This window comes from Erythrolamprus reginae, chromosome 3 (assembly GCF_031021105.1).
Source record: "Erythrolamprus reginae isolate rEryReg1 chromosome 3, rEryReg1.hap1, whole genome shotgun sequence".
Lineage (NCBI taxonomy): Eukaryota > Metazoa > Chordata > Lepidosauria > Squamata > Dipsadidae > Erythrolamprus > Erythrolamprus reginae.
In genome coordinates this window covers 51,510,334-51,530,271 of record NC_091952.1, presented here as the reverse complement: position 1 = coordinate 51,530,271, position 19,938 = coordinate 51,510,334, and the positions used below count along the sequence as shown (strand labels likewise).

At 37.8% G+C, this 19,938-nt stretch overlaps 1 protein-coding gene across 2 annotated transcripts; it reads left to right on the top strand.

Moving 5' to 3' along the window:
* The first annotated feature begins 339 nt into the window (after window positions 1-339).
* Window positions 340-19,339, top strand: LEMD2 (LEM domain nuclear envelope protein 2). Of its 2 annotated transcripts, none has more exons than XM_070745259.1 (9): window positions 340-1,553; window positions 2,815-2,858; window positions 3,258-3,333; window positions 6,993-7,069; window positions 8,380-8,459; window positions 15,120-15,265; window positions 16,491-16,592; window positions 16,718-16,820; window positions 17,354-19,339. In XM_070745259.1, exons 1-9 carry the CDS (start codon window positions 362-364, stop codon window positions 17,502-17,504), a joined length of 1,971 nt encoding a protein of 656 aa, XP_070601360.1. In that variant the 5' UTR covers window positions 340-361; the 3' UTR covers window positions 17,505-19,339. The 2 variants fall into 2 exon arrangements, with proteins under 2 accessions (XP_070601360.1, XP_070601361.1); XM_070745260.1 differs by having other exon boundaries at window positions 473-1,553; window positions 2,815-2,855.
* Window positions 19,340-19,938: the final 599 nt, after the last annotated feature.

Sequence of the window (19,938 nt, the reverse complement as noted above, 5' to 3'; positions counted from 1 at the left end):
GAGTTAGGGGCAGCGTATAAATTATGTAAGTAAGCAATCAAATAATTTCGCTCTTAATCTTTGTGCGATGCATGTGTATTGTATACATGAATGTAACTGACAGATAGGAAACCTAGCTGTTGGATTAAAAAACAAAAACAAAATTAGCAATCTTCTTTTAAACTTTCCACCTTACTGATAATTTTTTTAGAATTTTTCTAAAGTTTCTTAAGTTTACATAGCAAGTATCTTCCATGTGATCTGTCACGTAAAAGAAAGCGCGTTTCTCGAGGCTGGGTTCGTACTTTTTAAAAACCACGTTTTATATAAACCATAAAGGGCGCTTCTCATCCTAGAGCGGACCGGCTTCGACCTTCTCGAGATGGCGGTGCAAAATGTTAAGGGCGGAACTCGCCCAGGTTGCCGTAAAGGGGGGGCACTCCGAAGCTTTGCCACCATCCGAGATGGCGCAAGTACTTCCTTGGTCGGCGTTACTACTTCCGGGTCGTACCAGGGTCTCGATTCCTCCTCTCTATCCCCGGCCATGGCCGCCGTGGGGTTATCCGATGAAGATCTGCGGGCGGAGCTGCTGGCCCTGGGCTACCAGCCGGGGCCGATTACCGATTCCACCCGAAAACTTTACGTCAAGAAACTCACCCGCCTGAGGGCTGAGGTGGCGGCCGGCCTAAGGAGCCGCACCAGCCCCAAGGCGGTACCTCCGGGCTCAAGTAGCTCCGGGAGGCCCGCAGCGCCCGCCCAGATTGGCCCCAAAGCGACTCCCCGGGCCCGCGTCTTGGTTAGGAGGGAGAGCGAGGACGAGGAGGGCGAGGACGAAGAGGAGGGCGACGACTACTACTCGTCGTCGCGCGGGGAGGGAGGGAGCAGGAGGGTCGCTGAGTCTCCCCACTGGCCTGCAGAGACTCCTTTCAATCCCGAGAGGATCCACTTCCCGGCTAAAAAGGTGGATCCAGTTAGCAGCCCTTGGAGGCCAAGCGCTGGATTCGTTTCCAAAAGGACCCAGTTAGAGGTTGATGAGGGCTTTACGCCCTCCCCCTATCAAAGGGAAGCGGTGGCAGGTAGATTGACTTATAGCGACCCGTGGAGACCAGCTCCCTCCAACGAGGGAGGCTTAAGCTCAAGCACGTGGTGGGGAAAAGAGCAGAGCCCGAAGCCCAGTGCTGCTTGGAAACCAAGAACAGGAGAAAGCAATTGGGTCAGCTACACAAGCCAGAGGTGGGCAGTTCCCAGCCCTTCGGTAACCGAGAGAATTGGAGAAGAATTAACTTATAGGTTACCGAGAAGAGGCGAGAAAGATGGAGCTTCCAGAAGTACCAAAACGGCCTTGGGGACGAGAGCAGAGAGAGATTTAAATTTTGGTACCCGTTGGGACGGAACTCAAAAATATGTAGGTCAGAAACATCAAGCTCGGAGCCCAGGGAAAAAGGGCCAAAATCTAGAATTTTATTTGTCCTGGTTCCTATGGGTGGCAACCTTACTATTGTTGGTGATTTTCTTGGGCATCCTTTGGGTGAAGATGATGGGATCTGCTCATCTGGAAGGGTCCATGGAGAATTGTACGTGTAAAGTCTTGTAAACATAATTTGCCTCATTTCCCCCCCCCCCCCAGTCTCAATTCTATCCTTCTTGCATCATAGTTTTGTTATTCCGTTAATGGATATACTGTATTTACAAGTAAAAGCGGCTGCAGAGCTTTCTATTATTTATTAGATTTGTATGCCACCCCTCTCCGTGGACTCAGAGCTATGGTGTTAGGGTTTTCTCCCAAAAACATTAGCTTAGAATGACCTTCCTGTTTATTATGAGATCAATTACTTTGCTGAATTTATGTTATCATTTTGAGAGCTTAATATGTACCGGTACTTGCCCATATTACCGCAAGCTGATTGCAAGCTGATTGCATAGGAAGTCAGAGTTTTAAGTAGCCCTTATTGAATATTTTTTTCAGGATATCAAACCACTACTGCAGAATCATAATAATTACTTCAACAAAGAGAGTCCATGATTATTGAGTACACAGTAAGAACACTTTGCTTTTGCAAAATGTTTAGGAAAAAGTGTACCTGCTTAGCCCAGAGAGTTTTAAACAGTGTCCCTGTTAAAAAAAAACAAGATTTATTTCCATTTGGCAAATAATGCAAGATTGGGCCCTGGTGTCAATAAAGAACTAATCTGCTGGGAGCCATTCAACCTGGCAGGGAGGAAGAATCAAGCACAGAGATAGTCCCTGTGCAACCTTAAAATAATTGGTGCCCCCCCCCCCCCCCCATTCCTTGGAACTTTATCTCATTATTCCCAAGGGACACCTGCTAAATTGAGAAGATCCCTGTATTAAAAACAGTATAATAAAATAATTAGCTTGCACTCTATTTGTAGGCTTGGCTGTTCACAGCTGATACTCTCAGTAATCAACTAATGTGGGTATTAATACATTTATGGACAAGCTATAGGTTTTCGTAGATACAAAATGCATATTTTTCTTAGCTACAGTAGCATAAGTTTCTGTCAAAAATTATGTTTTAAGACATAAACATTGAAGAATTGAAATGACACTTTTAATGTAGTCCCAGATAACCTTCAAAGTAAATGACTGTTCTTGCTTTGACATGAATGCAGAATGTGATTTATTTTCTTGTTTAATATAATAATTTCCTTTAAATTAGTGGGATTAATTGCATTTTTAAGATTTAATTTCTACACATTCAACTTGGTTAAGACCTATTCATAAAATTGGCACTTTCTATTCCCACCTGTGAAAAGTTAGGAAAAATATTCTGTATGTGCTTTGGAAAGTAATTTAAATATTTTCATTCACAGTAAAACTGTTGGCCGTGGATTGTGAAAAAAGCACAGATACTACTGTAAGTTAAATGTTATTTAAAATTAATTCTTAATCATGGTGTGTTAGTCACTTAATATTAATGTTGTATAAATAAGCTTCCATTTTCCACATAATTTAATAATTCATCGATATTAGAATTACAGATAATTTTTGTCAGGTTGATATAAAGAATCATTCAAATGCTATAATAAATCAATAGTTCTGCAAAGTTAAATCCTTGTATTTATATAAATATGCTTTAAAAAAATTGATACCGTGCCTAAGCTATATATATTTTAGGTTCATGCTTGTACAGTATTTGAACTTTGGAGAGTATGAAGGGGACCAATAATATACTACAAATATTTCCGATTGACATGCAAAATGATTAAAGAATTTAAAAGAGCTTTTCACTGTTCTTTTCCTCCTCCTCTTTCAGTATTGTCGGGGAAAACAAGAAGAAATTACAACCACCATATTGTATGAGTTGTACAACTATCTTGCAATTGAAGCTGGTAAGTTCTGATTAATTGGAGTATGAAAATGATTATTTCTATCAATTGAGGCATTTTCAAACTAAATATAAATACAATTTTATAAGTGATGAATATTAGACATTCTGGGATCAAGCCTTAAGACAGCACTATAAGAATCATCTATAGAAGCCTAAAAGCAGGACTTAATGCAACCAAAGCTTCACTTTTGTTTGAATTAATCGGAATTAAGAGACATATTCCTTGGAATGGTAAAAGTAATAAAGAGCTATTCTGACTTAACATCAATGATATCCATGATTTGTTTTATTTATTTTTTTAATCCCAGGTTAAAGCAATCCCAGATGGCAGTCCTGGCTAATATTTAACTCTGCTAGATAGAAAAGTACTTATTTTTATGCTTTCTGAATGTCCCAACCTTTAGTGTTATTTTTCAGACAGTATCTTTTTATACATATAAATACTAATACACACTAATATAAAATTTAAAATTGAGAAAAAGAGAAAACTAAAAGAAAAATGTCCAAAAGCCTTATATTTCTCAGCAATACCCACTCTTTCACCCAAAGCAAACTACCAGCTGTAAAATACAATTTCAGATCAGGTAAATCCAATGTTCCTTTTTTCCCTTGCATCTTATAACACTTTATTGTTAACTTGTAATTTTTTCCTCTGCCACATACATTTAACTACCAAATATATTTCTGCCATTGTTTAAATTGTCAAAACAGTTATTGTCTGAAACAGAACATCATTCTAGGCAAGAAATTCATTTTTCTCACAAAAATTCTCCCCAACAATGACAGTTGTAGTTTATTCCATCTTAACACATCTTTTTTAAACTTCATTCCATGCCTTAGCATGGTTATTTTGAAATAACATGCAATTCATATTTATCATAATGATACACAAATATTTTACCCTTTTATCATTCTAAAACCCATACTATTCTGCCTTCTGCGCCGTCTGGAGGGGCTGGGAGTGGTAGGCACTGTTCTTCAGTGGTTCTCCTCCTACCTCTCAGGTCGGTCGCAGTCGGTGTTAGTGGGGGGTCAGAGGTCGACCTCTAGGTTGCTCCCTTGTGGGGTACCTCAGGGGTCGGTCCTCTCCCCCCTGCTATTTAATATCTACATTAAACCGCTGGGTGAGATCATCCAAGGGGATGGGGTGAGGTATCATCAATAAGCAGATGATACCCAGCTGTACATCTCCACCCCTTGTCCAGTCAGCGAAGCAGTGGAAGTGATGTGCCGGTGCCTGGAGGCTGTTGGGGTCTGGATGGGTGTCAACAGACTCAAACTCAACCCGGATAAGATGGAGTGGCTGTGGGTTCTGCCTCCCAAGGACAATTCCATCTGTCCGTCCATAACCTGGGGGGGGGGGAATTATTGACCCCCCTCAGAGAGGGTCCGCAACTTGGGCATCCTCCTCGATCCACAGCTCACATTAGAGAAACATCTTTCAGCTGTGGCAAGGGGGGCGTTTGCCCAGGTTCACCTGGTGCACCAGTTGCGGCCCTATTTGGACCGGGAGTCACTGCTCACAGTCGCTAATGCCCTCATCACCTCGAGGCTCGACTACTGTAATGCTGTCTACATGGGGCTACCTTTGAAAAGTGTTCAGAAACTTCAGATCGTGCAGAATGTAGCTGCAAGAGCAATCATGGGCTTTCCCAAATATGCCCATGTTACACCAACACTCTGCAGTCTGCATTGGTTGCTGATCCGTTTCCAGTCACAATTAAAAGTGTTGGTTATGACCTATAAAGCCCTTCATGGCACTGGACCAGATTATCTCAGGGACCGCCTTCTGCTGCACGAATCCCAGCGACCAGTTAGGTCCCACGGAGTGGGCCTTCTCTAAACAATGTCATTTGGTGGGACCTAGGGGAAGAGCCTTCTCTGTGGCGGCCCCGGCCCTTTGGAACCAACTCCTCCCAGAGATTAGAATTGCCCCCACCCTCCTTGCCTTTCGTAAGCTTCTTAAAACCCACCTCTGCCGCCAGGCATGGGGGAACTGAGATATTCTTTCCCCCTAGGCCTTTACAATTTTATGCATGGTATGTTTGTATGTATGTTTGGTTTTATAATGAGGGTTTTTTAGTTGTTTTAGTATTGGATTGTTACATGCTGTCTGCAGAGAGGGGCGGCATACAAATCCAATTAATAATAATAATAATAACTTGATCAAATTCTGCTTGATTATTACTTTCATATTTTTGTTAACATCTTTGTCTAAGATTTATTAATCATGAAACCTGGTAATGCACCAGATTCTTCCATTTGCCCATTAACATTTCAATTCCCTTTAAAAGATCTTTCAGGGCCAACCCCAAGTCATCTGCAAAAGCCTGTAATGTAGAAGTTTCTTCTTTTTTAATCTTTATTCTCACAGTCCTCTTGTCTTATATCTCTATTCAGTATTTCAAGAATCAAAATAAACAAGAAAGCAGTCTGGGCATTCCTGTCTTGTTCCTTTTTTATATCTCATACTAAAAATATATTTACACTATGGAGTTTAAATCAATTTTACCCATTTTATAAATTTCTGTTCCAAACTTTGAACAAGAAAACCCAGTTGAAATTACCAAAGATTCTCTGCATCTAAGAGGATCAGTGTGTTTTCATTATATTGCTCCAAAATTCCAAAATGTCCCAGCTTCATTTCTAACATAATTATTTAACTGTCTTTTAGTAAAAATCACACTAATCCTTGTGAACTTTGAGTCTACCAGATAGAACTGTTATGAATAACTTTGTAGTCATTCAACCATCATTTTTTGGTTAAAGTGAAATCTTGTTTTTTCTTTCTTTAGTAATGCTATAATGGCTTTTTTCCAACTCTCTGGTAACTTTCTTCCCTATAGGGTAGAATTTATCATGCCTTGTGAAAGTTTTAACATTATATTATTATATAAGGAAGTTTCTGAAATTATAAAAAAGATTAAACTAGGAAAAATGCCTGAACCAGATGGATTCTCAGGTTCTTATTAATGTTTAGGGGATTAACCTTTATGATCTTTACAAAACATGATGAATTCCAGGTAGCATTTTGATGTAAAGATTTTTAATTTTTTTACCTTTTTGATTGTAACAACCTCTTTCTTTCAAGCTTATTCATTTTTCTCTGCCAATGTTTCTTATTGCCTGCATTGTAGAACTGAAGTCTTCTTGGTAAATGTTTTCCTGTTAAATAAAAATTAGTGTTAGGTAATGTGTTTTTCTGCATTTAAAAGTGCCTTAGCTGGCCTAGATTGCAATCCTATGCACAATTTGTTAAGAGTAAGTCCAAAGAAGCATGATTAGAGAGGGTGCTTCAGGTATTTTGTAAAAATAAATGTAATTCCATTTCTCTCTTCTACTCTTTTGCTCTAAGATTATCTGCAAATACATGATATAGAAAGAAAAGGGAATTGGGAAGTGAAAGGAAAGTTAAAAAAACATTACTTTTATTGTTTATTCTATTTCCTTAGATGATGATTTACATTAAAATATTAATTTATTTTGTTAGTCCATATAAATATACATACAGTACATACATAAGCATATGATCTACAGGTGTACTTCTAATCAATTCTACAAATGATGCAATAGAAACTCTTGGCTCATATTTGGCAGAATTCATAATTGTCTAAAGCTGGATTCTTTTCATCTAGATAATTGTTTTTTTCTTTTTCCTAGGCAATTTTGAGTGTGGAAATCCTGAAAATTTAGAAAGCAAATGCATACCATTTGGTGAAGCAAAGGACTATATAGAGGTAAGGAGTACTGGAAAATATTGTACAGTGATCCCTCTATTATCGCGAGGGTTCCGTTCCAAGACCCCTCGCGATAATCGATTTTTCGGGATGTAGTGGTGCGGAAGTAAAAACACCATCTGTGCATGCGCGGATGGTGTTTTTTACTTCCGCACCTGGGAAGACCCAGGGAAGGTTCCTTCCGCCGCCCAGCAGCTGAGGAGCCGCCTGCCTGCCCGCCGCTTTTCCGCCCGCCGCTTTTCCGCCCGCCCACCGCTTTTCCGCCCGCCGCTTGTCCGCCGCTTGTCCGCCGCTCGGTGCACGATCGGGGTTTCCCCTTTGCGTGGGCGGCGGGGAATTCTGGGAGTTGAAGACCCAGGGAAGGTTCCTTCGGCCGCCCAGCAGCTGATCTGCTCGGCAGCGCAGTAGCAGCGAGGAGCCGAAGATGGGGTTTCCCCGTTGCCCACGCAAAGGGGAAACCCCATCTTCGGCTCCTCGCTGCTACTGCGCTGCCGAGCAGATCAGCTGCTGGGCGGCCGAAGGAACCTTCCCTGGATGCCGCCCGCCGCTCGAGAGCAAGAGGGGGAGAGATAGAGAAAGAGAGAGAAGGAAAGAAAGAGATGAGAGAGGGAGGAAGAGAGTGTGAGAGAGGAAGAAGCAAGATAGAGAAAGAGAGAGAAAGAAAGATGAGAAAGGAAGGGAGTGACGTCATCGGGTGGAAAAATCGCGATATAGCGTTTCGCAAAGATCGAGATCGCGAAACTCAAGGGATCACTGTATTTGTTACCATCAAGAAATACTTTCATTTGATTGTGCCACCTCCCACCCCACCCCCACTAGTTTCTGTGGTTTTTTCCAAGCCATTTCTTTTCAATGTATTTCTTTCAGAAAGAAGCCCAAATAATGTGTCTGCCCATATTTGCTCTTCTTTTTCCCTTGAGAAGCCAAATAATTGCTATATTATAGAGCAGCTAGTATCTATCTGTTTCTGTTTAAAAACGTGTTTCCCCTTTTTAGTTTTTAGTAGTATTTATACCTAAAATATATTTATATAAAATCGCTGCAATGTATTTTGTAGTTATAAAATTGTACTTACTCTGTTCTAAACCTTTAGCTTTTCAACAAGTTATATTTGTGTAAATGCATTTATAGTTGTGTAGTTGTGCAACCACATGGTACAAATAAAAGCAAAGGTAAAAGAAATGATATCTTCAGCATATACATATTATCTTTAGTTTTTTTGAGGACAAACAATAGAATAATAATGCAAATAGAGAATAGTAATTGTAATATTTAGATAGCCCTAAATTTGTGGGTATGTTTTCTTACAGAATATGACTGGCTATTCAATAAATAAATTTGAAGATGCATTACAGTGGTTATTAGACAGTGATCAGGATTCAGGAATTTGGTAAGTTATTAAGAACAATTGGTTCTAAATATACAAGAATCCCTTGAATACTAGCAATATGCTTGCTCCATTTTCTGTAAAGCTGAAAACATTAAAATGGTTTGGAATATAAGAGAGATGTTTTTCCTCTGAAAATATTTCTGTTTCCTAAAATCTGGCGCTATATAATATTTTTATTTAGATCAACATTAATATTGCCTGTATATGATCGCGCTGATGGATGATCTCTGGCGGACCCGGGGCAAGGGTTTATCCTCTGTCCTGGTGCTTCTTGACCTCTCAGCAGCTTTCAATACCATTGACCATGGTATCCTCCTACGCCGGCTGGAGGAGTTGGGAGTGGGAGGCACTGTTTTGCAGTGGTTCTCCTACCTCTCTGGTCAGTCGCAGTTGGTGTTAGTGGGGGGTCAGAGGTCGACCTCTAGGTTTCTCCCTTGTGGGGTCCTCAGGAGTCGGTCCTCCCCTGCTATTTAATATCTACATGAAACCGCTGGGTGAGATCATCCAAGGGCATGGAGTGAGGTATCATCAGTACACTCCACCCCATGTCCAGTTGGCGAAGCAGTGGAAGTGATGTAACAGCCTGGAGGCTGTTAGGGTCTGGATGGGTGTCAACAGACTCAAATTCAACACTGACAAGACGGAGTGGCTGTTGGTTTTGCCTACCAAGGACAATTCCATCTGTCCATCCATTACCCTGGGGGGGAAATATTGATTCCCTCAGAGAGGGTCCGCAACTTGGGCGTCCTCCTCGATCCACAGCTAACATTAGAACACCATCTTTCAGCTATGGCGAGGAGGGCGTATGCCCAGGTTCACCTGGAGCACCAGTTGCGGCTCTATTTGGACAGGGAGTCACTGCTCACAGTTACTCATGCCCTCATCACCTTGAGGTTTGACTACTGCAACACTCTCTACATGGGTTTACCTTTGAAGAGTGTTTGGAAACTCCAGATCGTGCAGAATGCGACCGCGAGAGCAATCTTATTTATTTATTTATTTATTAGATTTGTATGCCGCCCCTTCCCTAGGTATGCCCATGTTTCATCAACACTCCGCGGCCTGCATTGGCTGCCGATCAAAGTGTTGGTAATAAAGCCCTACATGGCATTGGACCAGAATACCTACGAGACTGCCTTCTGCTGCACGAATCCCAGCGGCCAATTAGGTCCCACAGAGTTGGCCTTCTCCAGGTCCCTTCGACTAAACAATGTTGGTTGGCAGGACCCAGGGGAAGAGCCTTCTCTGTGGCGGCCCCGGCCCTCTAGAATCAACTCCCTCCAGAGATTCAAACAGCCCTCACCCTCCTCGCCTTCCGTAAAATGTTGAAAACTCACCTCTGTCGCCAGGAGTGAGGATGATTACCCCCCTTGTTGTTTTTCTGACATCTGTAGTAAGATAAATTGGGTTGAGTGTGTATGATTACGTAATTGATGATTTCATGATACTGATTATGTTATTTATTTATTGGATTTGTATGCCGCCCCTCTCCGGAGACTCGAGGCGGCTAACAGCAACAATAAAAGCAGTGTACAATAGTAGTCTGATGTTAGAAATAATTAAAAGTCCATTAATATAAAAAAACCAAACATACATACATACATACCATGCATAGAATTGTAAAGGCCTAGGGGGAAGAGGGTCTCAATTCCCCCATGGCTGATGGCAGAGGTGGGTTTTAAGCAGCTTACGAAAGGCAAGGAGGGTGGCGGCAATTCTAATCTTTATGCTAATGTTTTTTAGTTAACTTTTTAAACTTTAATATTAGATTTGTAATGTATTGTACTATTGCTAATAAATTATTATTATTATTATTATTATTATTATTATTATTATTATTATTATTTCAATACAATTCAGCAAACAAGATCACTATGGTGGATTTCGTATTTCATCACCAGTCAGGCGCTTCCCAAGCACCTAGGACTGCGTGATGTAGCGGCGAATTATGTTTGCCGATCCCAGTAAAGCGGCCTTTTGCAATTGACAGATGGAGATTTTGTCAATTCCGATGGTTTTCAAATGTCCGCGCCCAGCGTGCCAAGTACCACTGGGACCACTTTCACTGGCTTATTATTATTATTATTATTATTATTATTATTATTATATGCTGAAACTCATCAATTTACCTGCCTCAAACATCTGGAATGTCACAATTTGATGGTGGATAGTCTGCTGTTTGATAGAACATAAATGTAAAGATTTTTATAAGAATGGTTAAATTTTCTGTGTCAGTGGCAGATTAAGCAATGTAGTTCAGCTTATTTTAGTTTTAGTTAAAAGATAACTCTGAATTAGGAATTTACTAATCTTGGATCTCTTTAGGCTTGTCATAGAGAATTGTTGCAAGTAATTATATATGAAGGGCTTTTAATTGCTCTGAAGTATATAAATGCTAAGTATTATTTTTAGGTCATCACATAATTAGAGAAATCCAAATTTGTATAAAATGAAATGATAGCAATGAAATAGAAAACTACTTCACTTTCAGATGATAACCTCTGTTAATATAGGCACTATTTTGAAAGAGAGCTTCTGCGACAGAAAACCTTTTCAAAGATGGTCTCTTTTACTTGTCTTTCATGGTTAAAAAATAATATTAAAAAATAAATAAAAATAGTGTTGCCCATGATGGCTTGTCACTTGATCAAAGATTTCTGACAGCTTATTAATCTAACCAATTAATTAAATGTTGCTATGCTAATTATTATTTTTAGTTGTTGTTTTCACTGAATGCTTTATTATAAAGTGCCAGACATTTGAAAAACTGAGCTAAACTTCTGCATAATAAATTATTCATCAAAACACATATTTTATGAGCACAGTGGTTAGAGTGCAGTACTGCAAGCTACTTCTACTGATCACCAGCTACCAGCAGTTTGGCAGATCATATCTCAGTAGGCTCAAGGTTGACTCAACCTTCCATCTTTCTAATGTCGGTAAAATGAGGACCCAGATTGTTGGGGGCAATCTGCTTACTCTGTAAACCGCTTAGAGAGGGCTGTAAAAAGACTGTGAAGTGGTATATTAGTCTATTGCTATATTTTAACAGTTAACAGATATAGATCATGTAATATAGTCTAGATCTCATAGTGTTAGAAATAAAAACCTGAAACTCTGAAAAGATTCCCAATACCCTGGCTGCCTGCACTGAAGAAGAAAAAAGTAGAAAGAAATATTGCAATTGTAGTGACAATATTTTCTTTATGCATCTAAACTGTACATGATAAAAAAATTAGCTATGATAAAAAATATTTTCTATACGTTTGGCTGAAATGGCAAAGTTGTACTATAGCTTTTCTCCATATGAGAGGAAAGCCTGATTGGGTCAGGTCTCTCACTGAGTAAAGAAACTTTACAGACAAAATCAATATAGGACCCATTCACTGATTGGTAAATGTACAGTTGGGAAACATTCCCATCATATTTTGCACTGGTGAGAGCAAAATCATGTAGCACTCTTCTCAGATTCAATCAACATGGAGGTTGGGATAGGACCATGTGAATCTGCTTCTCTCTATGTTGTGGTTGGAAATATAAAAACATTTTAGAATAAAAATAATATTTACTGATTTTATGAGAAAAATAATGCATATTCCTGTTCCCTGCTCTTAGTATTTTAGTATTTAATGTTTAATGCTTTGGATTATTTTTTTCTTTAAAAGTAGTTGGGATACTAATTTAGTACAGTCGATAAGTATGATTTCACATGGGCAGTTTTATGAAATTTACTGGAGGTACTACATTTACTTATGTGGGATAACTCATATTTTACAAATGGGCCACAATTAAAACTTAGATAGTCTTAACAGCATGTTCAGAGAACATCCTCATTGGCATGCTTAGTTACATCGTTGCTGACTTGAATTCTCTGTGAACCAGCATATCCCCTTTATATTTGAAATTTATTGTCTGTGTTAGGACTCTATAACTGTTGGGTTGGCAATATATTGGCTGCAGGTGTTGCAGACTACCACAAGAGGGAGCTAGGGTTTATAGCTTATTTCTCTGGAGTTTTCTCTTTGTTTCTTTTTCTATAGCTACTCACTTTTAATGACTGCTCCCTGTTAGGTTTGCTCTGCATTTTCTCTGTATTGTAGTTATGTACTATAGCTAAAATGTGTTTGGTCTTGATATTTTTGCTTGCTGATTATGACAAAGACTTTGTACTTGATAATATTTGGGTTGTTATTTTGACATATTATGTTTATGACTTCAGAATGTTTATCTGAATATGTTATTTCTCAAAGTAAAATTTAATTCAAGTTAGTTTAGCGATGTGTGGCTGAGTAGTTATTCACCACTAATTTCAGTCTAAACACTTCCTTGTGTCCATAACCTTGGTAAATAAGGATTACTCTGCTCATACATTAACAATCTATACAATTGTATCTGGAGACTAAACATTATTCTGTGCAAAACACCCTTAGGTTTTGCTTAGTCTTAAAGAAAGTACCTCGGAGTGCCTGTTATATATTTATAAGGACTTTTTAACCTATCTCATCCTTATATGATAGAATATTCTCTTGAACTATGAAGGAGATATCAAGAGCTACTCATTATGGAAAGGAAACCCACCTGAATATTTAGTTCTCAGATGTATATAAGTTGTTTGAAAGCATATTAATTTTATTGAGCAAGAAAATTGATAGTAGCAATTTGCAGTTATTTGGGTACAAGTCAGCAAATATGGTAGTTACCCTACTCAGAAGTATCAAAACTGTTTCTTTGTGCTAAAAATGCTTTCTTTGGAAATGTGAATTTGAAATTCTGCTTAGAAAAGTTGCTAGTGAAACACACAACTTCTTTTTAATTAGATTCACCACTCTAATTTCAACTTGCTATCATTTTGGAATTAATTTGTTTGTAGAGGCATGATTTTATGCCTTTTATACTAGCTTTATTTGTTTGCTTATTTATATATTAAACATATTTACATGGCCACCCATCTACCAAAGGAATTATTGTTAAATCTGCTTAACAATAATTGCTTCAGTTCTCACAAAATAATTACTCTTAATTCTTAGGTCTTTCAGACAAATCTCAAGTCACTTGGCATTCACTACTATAGCTCTAATTATGTAAAAATAATTTTCATTTGTGGTATTATGTGCTAAGTTCTTTAATGTAATCCTTCACTGAAGCAAAACATGTCACATTTCTATATAGAAATTATTTACTTTTACAGCAGTGTTGAAGTCCATTTGATTTCTATCAGAAAGTTTGTTCAGAAGTGTAAGTTGGCAGAATGTAAATATTAAGGCTATAAGTGTAGTGGTTTGAAAGTGATTATCAGTACATAGCTATAGTTCCCTAGTTTTTATCACATAACAGAATTAATGTCTCAATCTATGGAATTGTTGGTATATATGAAACTTTAGCAATTGCAAAATACTCCTCCTTAATCTCAATATTTAATATTATTTAATTGGCTATAATATTTGAAACTGTGTTATTTTTCTCCATTCTTTGTATGTGAAAAATCCCTCTTGTTATACACTATTCCATTAGGCACTTGCTTAGAATGGTTGGTAGGATGGGATTGTGTAATTAAGATTTGCTTCACTATTACAGGTTATAGCTTCGAAAAACAAAATATACTCTCTGCCCCTTTACTCACCATAATTAAGAATTCCATCAACATTTAAGGAGATTAAGCTACCAGAACAAGATCAATGTGAAAATAAGAACGTACAGCATTTTAAAAAGCTGTTGCTAATTTTTGAACACATGCATTACTTAATGGTGTTCTGTTACGAGCAAATCTGTAGCAGAGCTTATCTACATATTCAGCTTTTTAGTCTGTAGGTAATGAATCAAGTAAGTAAAACTGATGAAATGTGCCAGTTTGAGAATGCATTTGTCTCGCCTTTGATTTAGACAAAATAGTTTCTGTGTTTCATTTATAACTTACAGCTCTGGTGTAACATCAGTTAGCTCTTCAAAATATGGTCATCTGGATAGGTTGGTTAATGCTAGTTGAAAGGAACTAGAAACTGGGACTTCTACTGCATTTCTCAGATTTTAATTCAAGTGCAGTTAAGTCCTTGCTTAACTACTGTTCGTTCCACAACTTTTTGAAATTACTACAGCATTCAACAAGGGGACTTAGGGCAGTCCACAAAATTGCAGCTGGTCACAATTAAGGCATTTGATAACTGGCTCACACTTACAACAGTGGTGGCCATACGATTGCCCTTCATGACCTTCCTAGCCAACTTCTCAGAGGCAAAGTCAGTGTGGAAACCAGCAAGAAGTTGCAAGTTGCAGCCATGTGACATCGCACATAACAAACAAGCATAGTTTAATAGCTGCAACCCTATTACCATAATAAGTTGACATGCTCATGTAGGGGAGTTCTTGGCCCCAATTATAATCATTAATTGTGGACTACCTGATTATTATTTTTATTTTTTAAATGTTAATCATTTCTTCAAGGAAACATAGTCGGGTATGAACACATTTTCTTTTTTTGGCAGTCACTGGGAGAGTCCCATTTAAAAACATACAGGTTACAGTTAGTCTGTACAACCAGTCTTTCAAAACTTTGAAAAGTGAGAAACCCCAATGTTTATATTTTTTTTCATTCTGATTACTGGGGCATGTCAGGTGTTTCACATTGTTCAAAAGGGATATCTTTTTTTTCCTCCTGTCTGTCAGGTTGCAAGGCAAAGAGCCTTCAGAGCCAGTAACCACTGTGGAGCAAGTGGTATGTCTTGAATCTGCTCGCCCCCGGATGGGGTTAGGCTGCCGATTTCATCGGGCGCTATGGACAGCAGTTACAAACTTATTTATATTCTTTTGGAGTAAGTTTACAGGGGGGCGGGGGAAGTTTTGCTAATAGTCTGTGCATCTCTTGCGCAATTCAAGACCTTAAAAAGTTGAAGGGAGAAAGTGGATACTAACAATTCTGAATAATTAGTCTTTTTTTAAAAAAATATAATTTTTATTGATTTTTTAAAAAGTTTTACAAAAAACAAAACAAACGCATAAAACATAAAAATGTACCATCACCATACAAAAAAAATAAAGATTCCCTTCACCAGAATAATTAGTCTTGTGATATAGTATCCAAGAGAAGGCTAATAATTGCTTCCTCTATTAACTTTTTAAAAAATCAAAGATTTCTATGTGGGCTGTGCACCACCACTTTACAATTTTTGTTCAAATGCTTATAGCAGAGTGGATGCTCTTCCCCATATTATCAGACAATTGTTTCTTATTACTTAAATATTTATTATTCTGAGTCATATATTATAATGGTACTCCAGAGAAGGTTAAACAGTTCTAGCATATTCACAAGGAGTGAATTCCCTACAGAGGTTATAAATAATATAAACGATAGCAAGAATAAGGAGATATTATCACTACTCTGGTTTTGGAACTAAATTATGCTATATTGAACAAAGCTTTGGAGTACATGATGTGCAGATGGGATTCAGATTTCCCTTTAGTTTTGAAGCTTGTGACCTAGTTTTGAAGTCAACGTAAATTTAATAAAGTGAATAGTCTCATGTTTATTGCTTTAATTATATAATTAGAAGGATGTAGATATAATTATAACTTTGTAAACGCATAAACATTCATAACAATGTACAATTGTAAAGCTGTAACATTTTATAGCATTTTAAAGGCTAAGAAATTTGGTATGGTATAAACTTTAAGTGATTATAATCCATTTCAGTAGGATGCAAAATGCATGTTTCTTGGAATAATATACGTGTTAGGTGCTTCAAGATTCTTCATTAGTTTAAGAATATACTGTATGTACATGGTGAAAGAAATGCAATCCCAGCTACTAAAGCAACTTTGTGTTTTTGAGAAGTGGTCAGGTTTTATGGAATCTGTAAGTAATAAAAACTTTATAGATATGTGGCAGCTGTCTAGAAGCCCCTCACTACAAAAATAAAGTTGTCTTTAGAAGAGTGCATAGACAAGACATGGCAACAGATTCCTTTCTCACAATCTTATATGCAAGGCAGCTTATTTTTTTTTTTTTTGAAGGTCTAATCTTAGTGCTTCCTCTCACAGGTTTAGCTTTCCTTTGGGGAATTCTGATTCTTCTGAAATATTACTGGCGGAAAAGGGAAGAACAAGAGCAGGCCATGTATGAGATGGTGCAGAAAATCATAGGTAATGGTGTGTGCGTGTGTGTGTGTGTGTGTGTGTGTGTGTGTGTGTGTATGTATTTGCGTGTATTCCTCTTAGTTTCATGTTCAATAGTGTTTCTCTGATTACTTATACTGAATTTTTCATAGCTGCTGTCCAAAATCACTACAAAGAGTGGGAGCAGAATCTGGAACGATACCCATATGTTGGCATCCTTCATATCAGAGATACGCTCATCCCACCTCAGGAACGGTGAGGTTTTCTTCAGGGCTGCTAATATGTTCCCACTGTAGATGATGTAGCCTCATAGCAGCAAACTAATTATCGCTAGAAATCAAACAACTAGTCCTATAATCGCAAAAAGTATTTTGATATACGGAAGAGTGGTTTTTATTTTCATGCATGATTAATAACTATTCGATCACAGACGGTCATAATCTTCCTAAGAATTATTTCCTTCACGTCCATTTCATTTCTTTTGTGGGAAAAGGCTTCCTTTCCTGCTTGACTAATCTTGAAAATGAATTGTGTTGGTTGTCCTAAAATTCTAATCTTTTGATTGGTTATACATGTAACTTAAAATGTACACATTCATCTTGGATTTTTATAAGTTGGTTGATTCTGCATTGATGCTGTCTCATGTGTTCCAAATCAGAACATTTTATAACACACTTTTCAGCTTTTTGTTAGCACATGAACCCATGAAACATATTTAAAAGATGGTACACATTCTTTATGCATACATGTATGCCAAATTTTACATAATCGGTTTCCCTTTCCCCCAGGAGAAAAATGAAGCACATTTGGGATCGAGCAAAGGATTTTCTTGCCTCCAATGAATCACGGATTCAGACTGAATTACACAGGGTCGCAGGAGAGGACATGCTAGTTTGGCGTTGGACACAACCATTGTATCTATCTGACTCTGATCATTAGCTGTCAGATGAGGCAAGACTGTTTCAACACTGTGCAGAGCGACTGGCTAGGGAAGCTCCTGTCATCCATACTCAGGTGCATACCAGACACTAGTTAATGCTTTTAAAAAAAAAAAATAGAAATGACAATTCAGGATAGCCATTTTCTGTAAGAGATGTAAATGTTGATGTGTTGGAACATATCCAATGTACACAAATCTCTTCTAATTGAATTATTTATTTTAAAAAAGAATCACTTTCTTAATTGAGAGCTGCCATTAAGAACTTTTTCTCTGGTTCTATGGACCTCTGTTACTTGTATTGAAACTGCTAAAGGTTACCTGTAAAGAAAAAGGAAGAGATTTGTTAATCAAATGTCACAGCCAAAAACAGATGTATACTCTTATCGGTTTGCAGGGAATTGAGTGATTGTGTCAACTACCAACACTTGCTTCTAGCATGAGAGGTGAGATGAGGCACGCCTTTGGAGACAAATCAGAAGAATGAAACAGAGAAACTTTGTGCTTTTTACTTAAGGGGTAGTAAGAGAACCTAACTGAATATGAAAAATATTAAAAGATTTTACTATAGTTAAAGTGGCTTGGTGAAGAGCACTCGTAAAGCGGCATTGTTACTATATAGGGAGATCAGTTTGTGATTCCTGCAGTATTTTCTTCAAACAGAAGTCTCTGTGATCAAGCATTTAGGCAATGCTTCCATAACTGACAAATTGTTCTCTTTCAATGTGATGGTGTGGTTTTTGTACAGGTCATCTTGTTTGTCTCCAAGCTCAGCTTTCTGCAAATTATTTAACAAGGAAAAAAGACCTTGCTACAAAACTCCATACACCTTTGCTGTAAAGTTTTGCTGGAGAACTTGTATAATGACATGCCAGCAATGATTCTACTTTTTCTTAATAAATTTATCCTACTGTTCCACAGATGTAGCTAGGACACATATGTATTTATAATAATATATACATATATGGACCCCTTGATAAATACTTGGTTGAGGATTTTTATGACTTTGGGCATTTTTTAAATCGGCATGTTTTATTTTTAAATATTGATGGTATTAGCTTTACATTTGCTCTTCTGCTCCCCCTGCTGGCCAAATTAAAACTTTTATGGATGTTATTTGCAGTTTGCTTTCTCTGCAATTCACAGCAGTTCATTATGTGCCTCCTGCTGAAATCAGCTGAAAATTGATGCAGAGGAGATAAATCTGCGCACACACACACCCAAAAAAATTCAACAGGCAATCATATTGGTTAAGTGAAAGAAAAACCTGAATTGCCCTGAATTTGTAGTATAGCCTGTATATTAGAGCAAAGACATCTAGCAGAAATCTGCCTCTATGATATTAGCCATTTTAATATCCATGCATACACTCCTAATGGGATGGTATGAAATAAATCCCTGGTTTAAATATGTTTGTAATTTCTGCTGGTATGTGCAAAAACTTCCACAGTGCCTGTATTTTTATGGCTTTGAATACCAGATCTGCACCCCTTTGAAAAATGATTCAGATTTTTGAGTGAGCTATTCCACTGTTCATTAAAATACTCTTTTTTCTCAACTACTATAAGATCTCAGTCCTCAACAGAGAGGTTTTGCTCACACACAGGACTGAAGCACTTCTTTGAATCATTTTCAAAGCATGCACAGCCCTGTTAAGTATGCACACATTCATTATACTGGGGTATTTTACTATCTAACATCAAACAGAAAATGCCAAACAAAATTTTGTACTGTTGATTAAACTGCTCATTTATTTTTATGTAAACAGGCTGGTGCTATTTATTAAATACTTGGTCTCTATACATTTTATCAAGGAAATAAAAAATTGGTACAAATAGGTCTTGCTGTTATTAATAATTGGAATCCACCACCAAAGAAGTTTAATTCCCTGATTAGGGTTGGATAATTATGTTTATGTTCACCTAATGCAGCAGTGGTACTGAGAATTATTTTTATTTAATCAAAATGTATTGGGAGTTTAGGTCACTCATAACAATACATGCAAACTAAGGGCATAAAATATAAGGACTGTTTTAAACCTTGTACTTCTTTGCCTCTTCTCAAGATCTATTTTCCACTTACAAACCCGAGCCTCCAAAATTGTAACCGTAAAAGGCAGGGAAAAGCCTCCATGGGGCCTCTCTAGAAATCTCCTGGGAGGAAACAGGGCCTGCACTCTCCCTGTGGTTTCCCCAATCGCATACATTATTTGCTTTTACATTGATTCCTGTGGGGAAAATTGCTTCCTCTTACAAACTTTTCTACTTAAGAACCTGGTCACGGAAAGAATTAAATTCATAGGTAGAGGTACCACTGTATTTCTTTTCTATTCTCGTTTTATTCTTATAAGAGTTTGATATCTTCAGTACTCAGTAAGCCTACATGGTATATAAAATCTGCATTTTCTTCACTATACAGTACTTCATATATTCCTTC

Coding starts and splice junctions, on each gene's coding strand:
- LEMD2 (XM_070745259.1), top strand. CDS start 362: ATGGCGGTGCAAAATGTTAAGGGCGGAACTCGCCCAGGTTGCCGTAAA. Junction 2,859..3,257: donor AAAAAAGCACAGATACTACT/GTAAGTTAAATG, acceptor CTCCTCTTTCAG/TATTGTCGGGGAAAACAAGA. Junction 3,334..6,992: donor CTATCTTGCAATTGAAGCTG/GTAAGTTCTGAT, acceptor TCTTTTTCCTAG/GCAATTTTGAGTGTGGAAAT.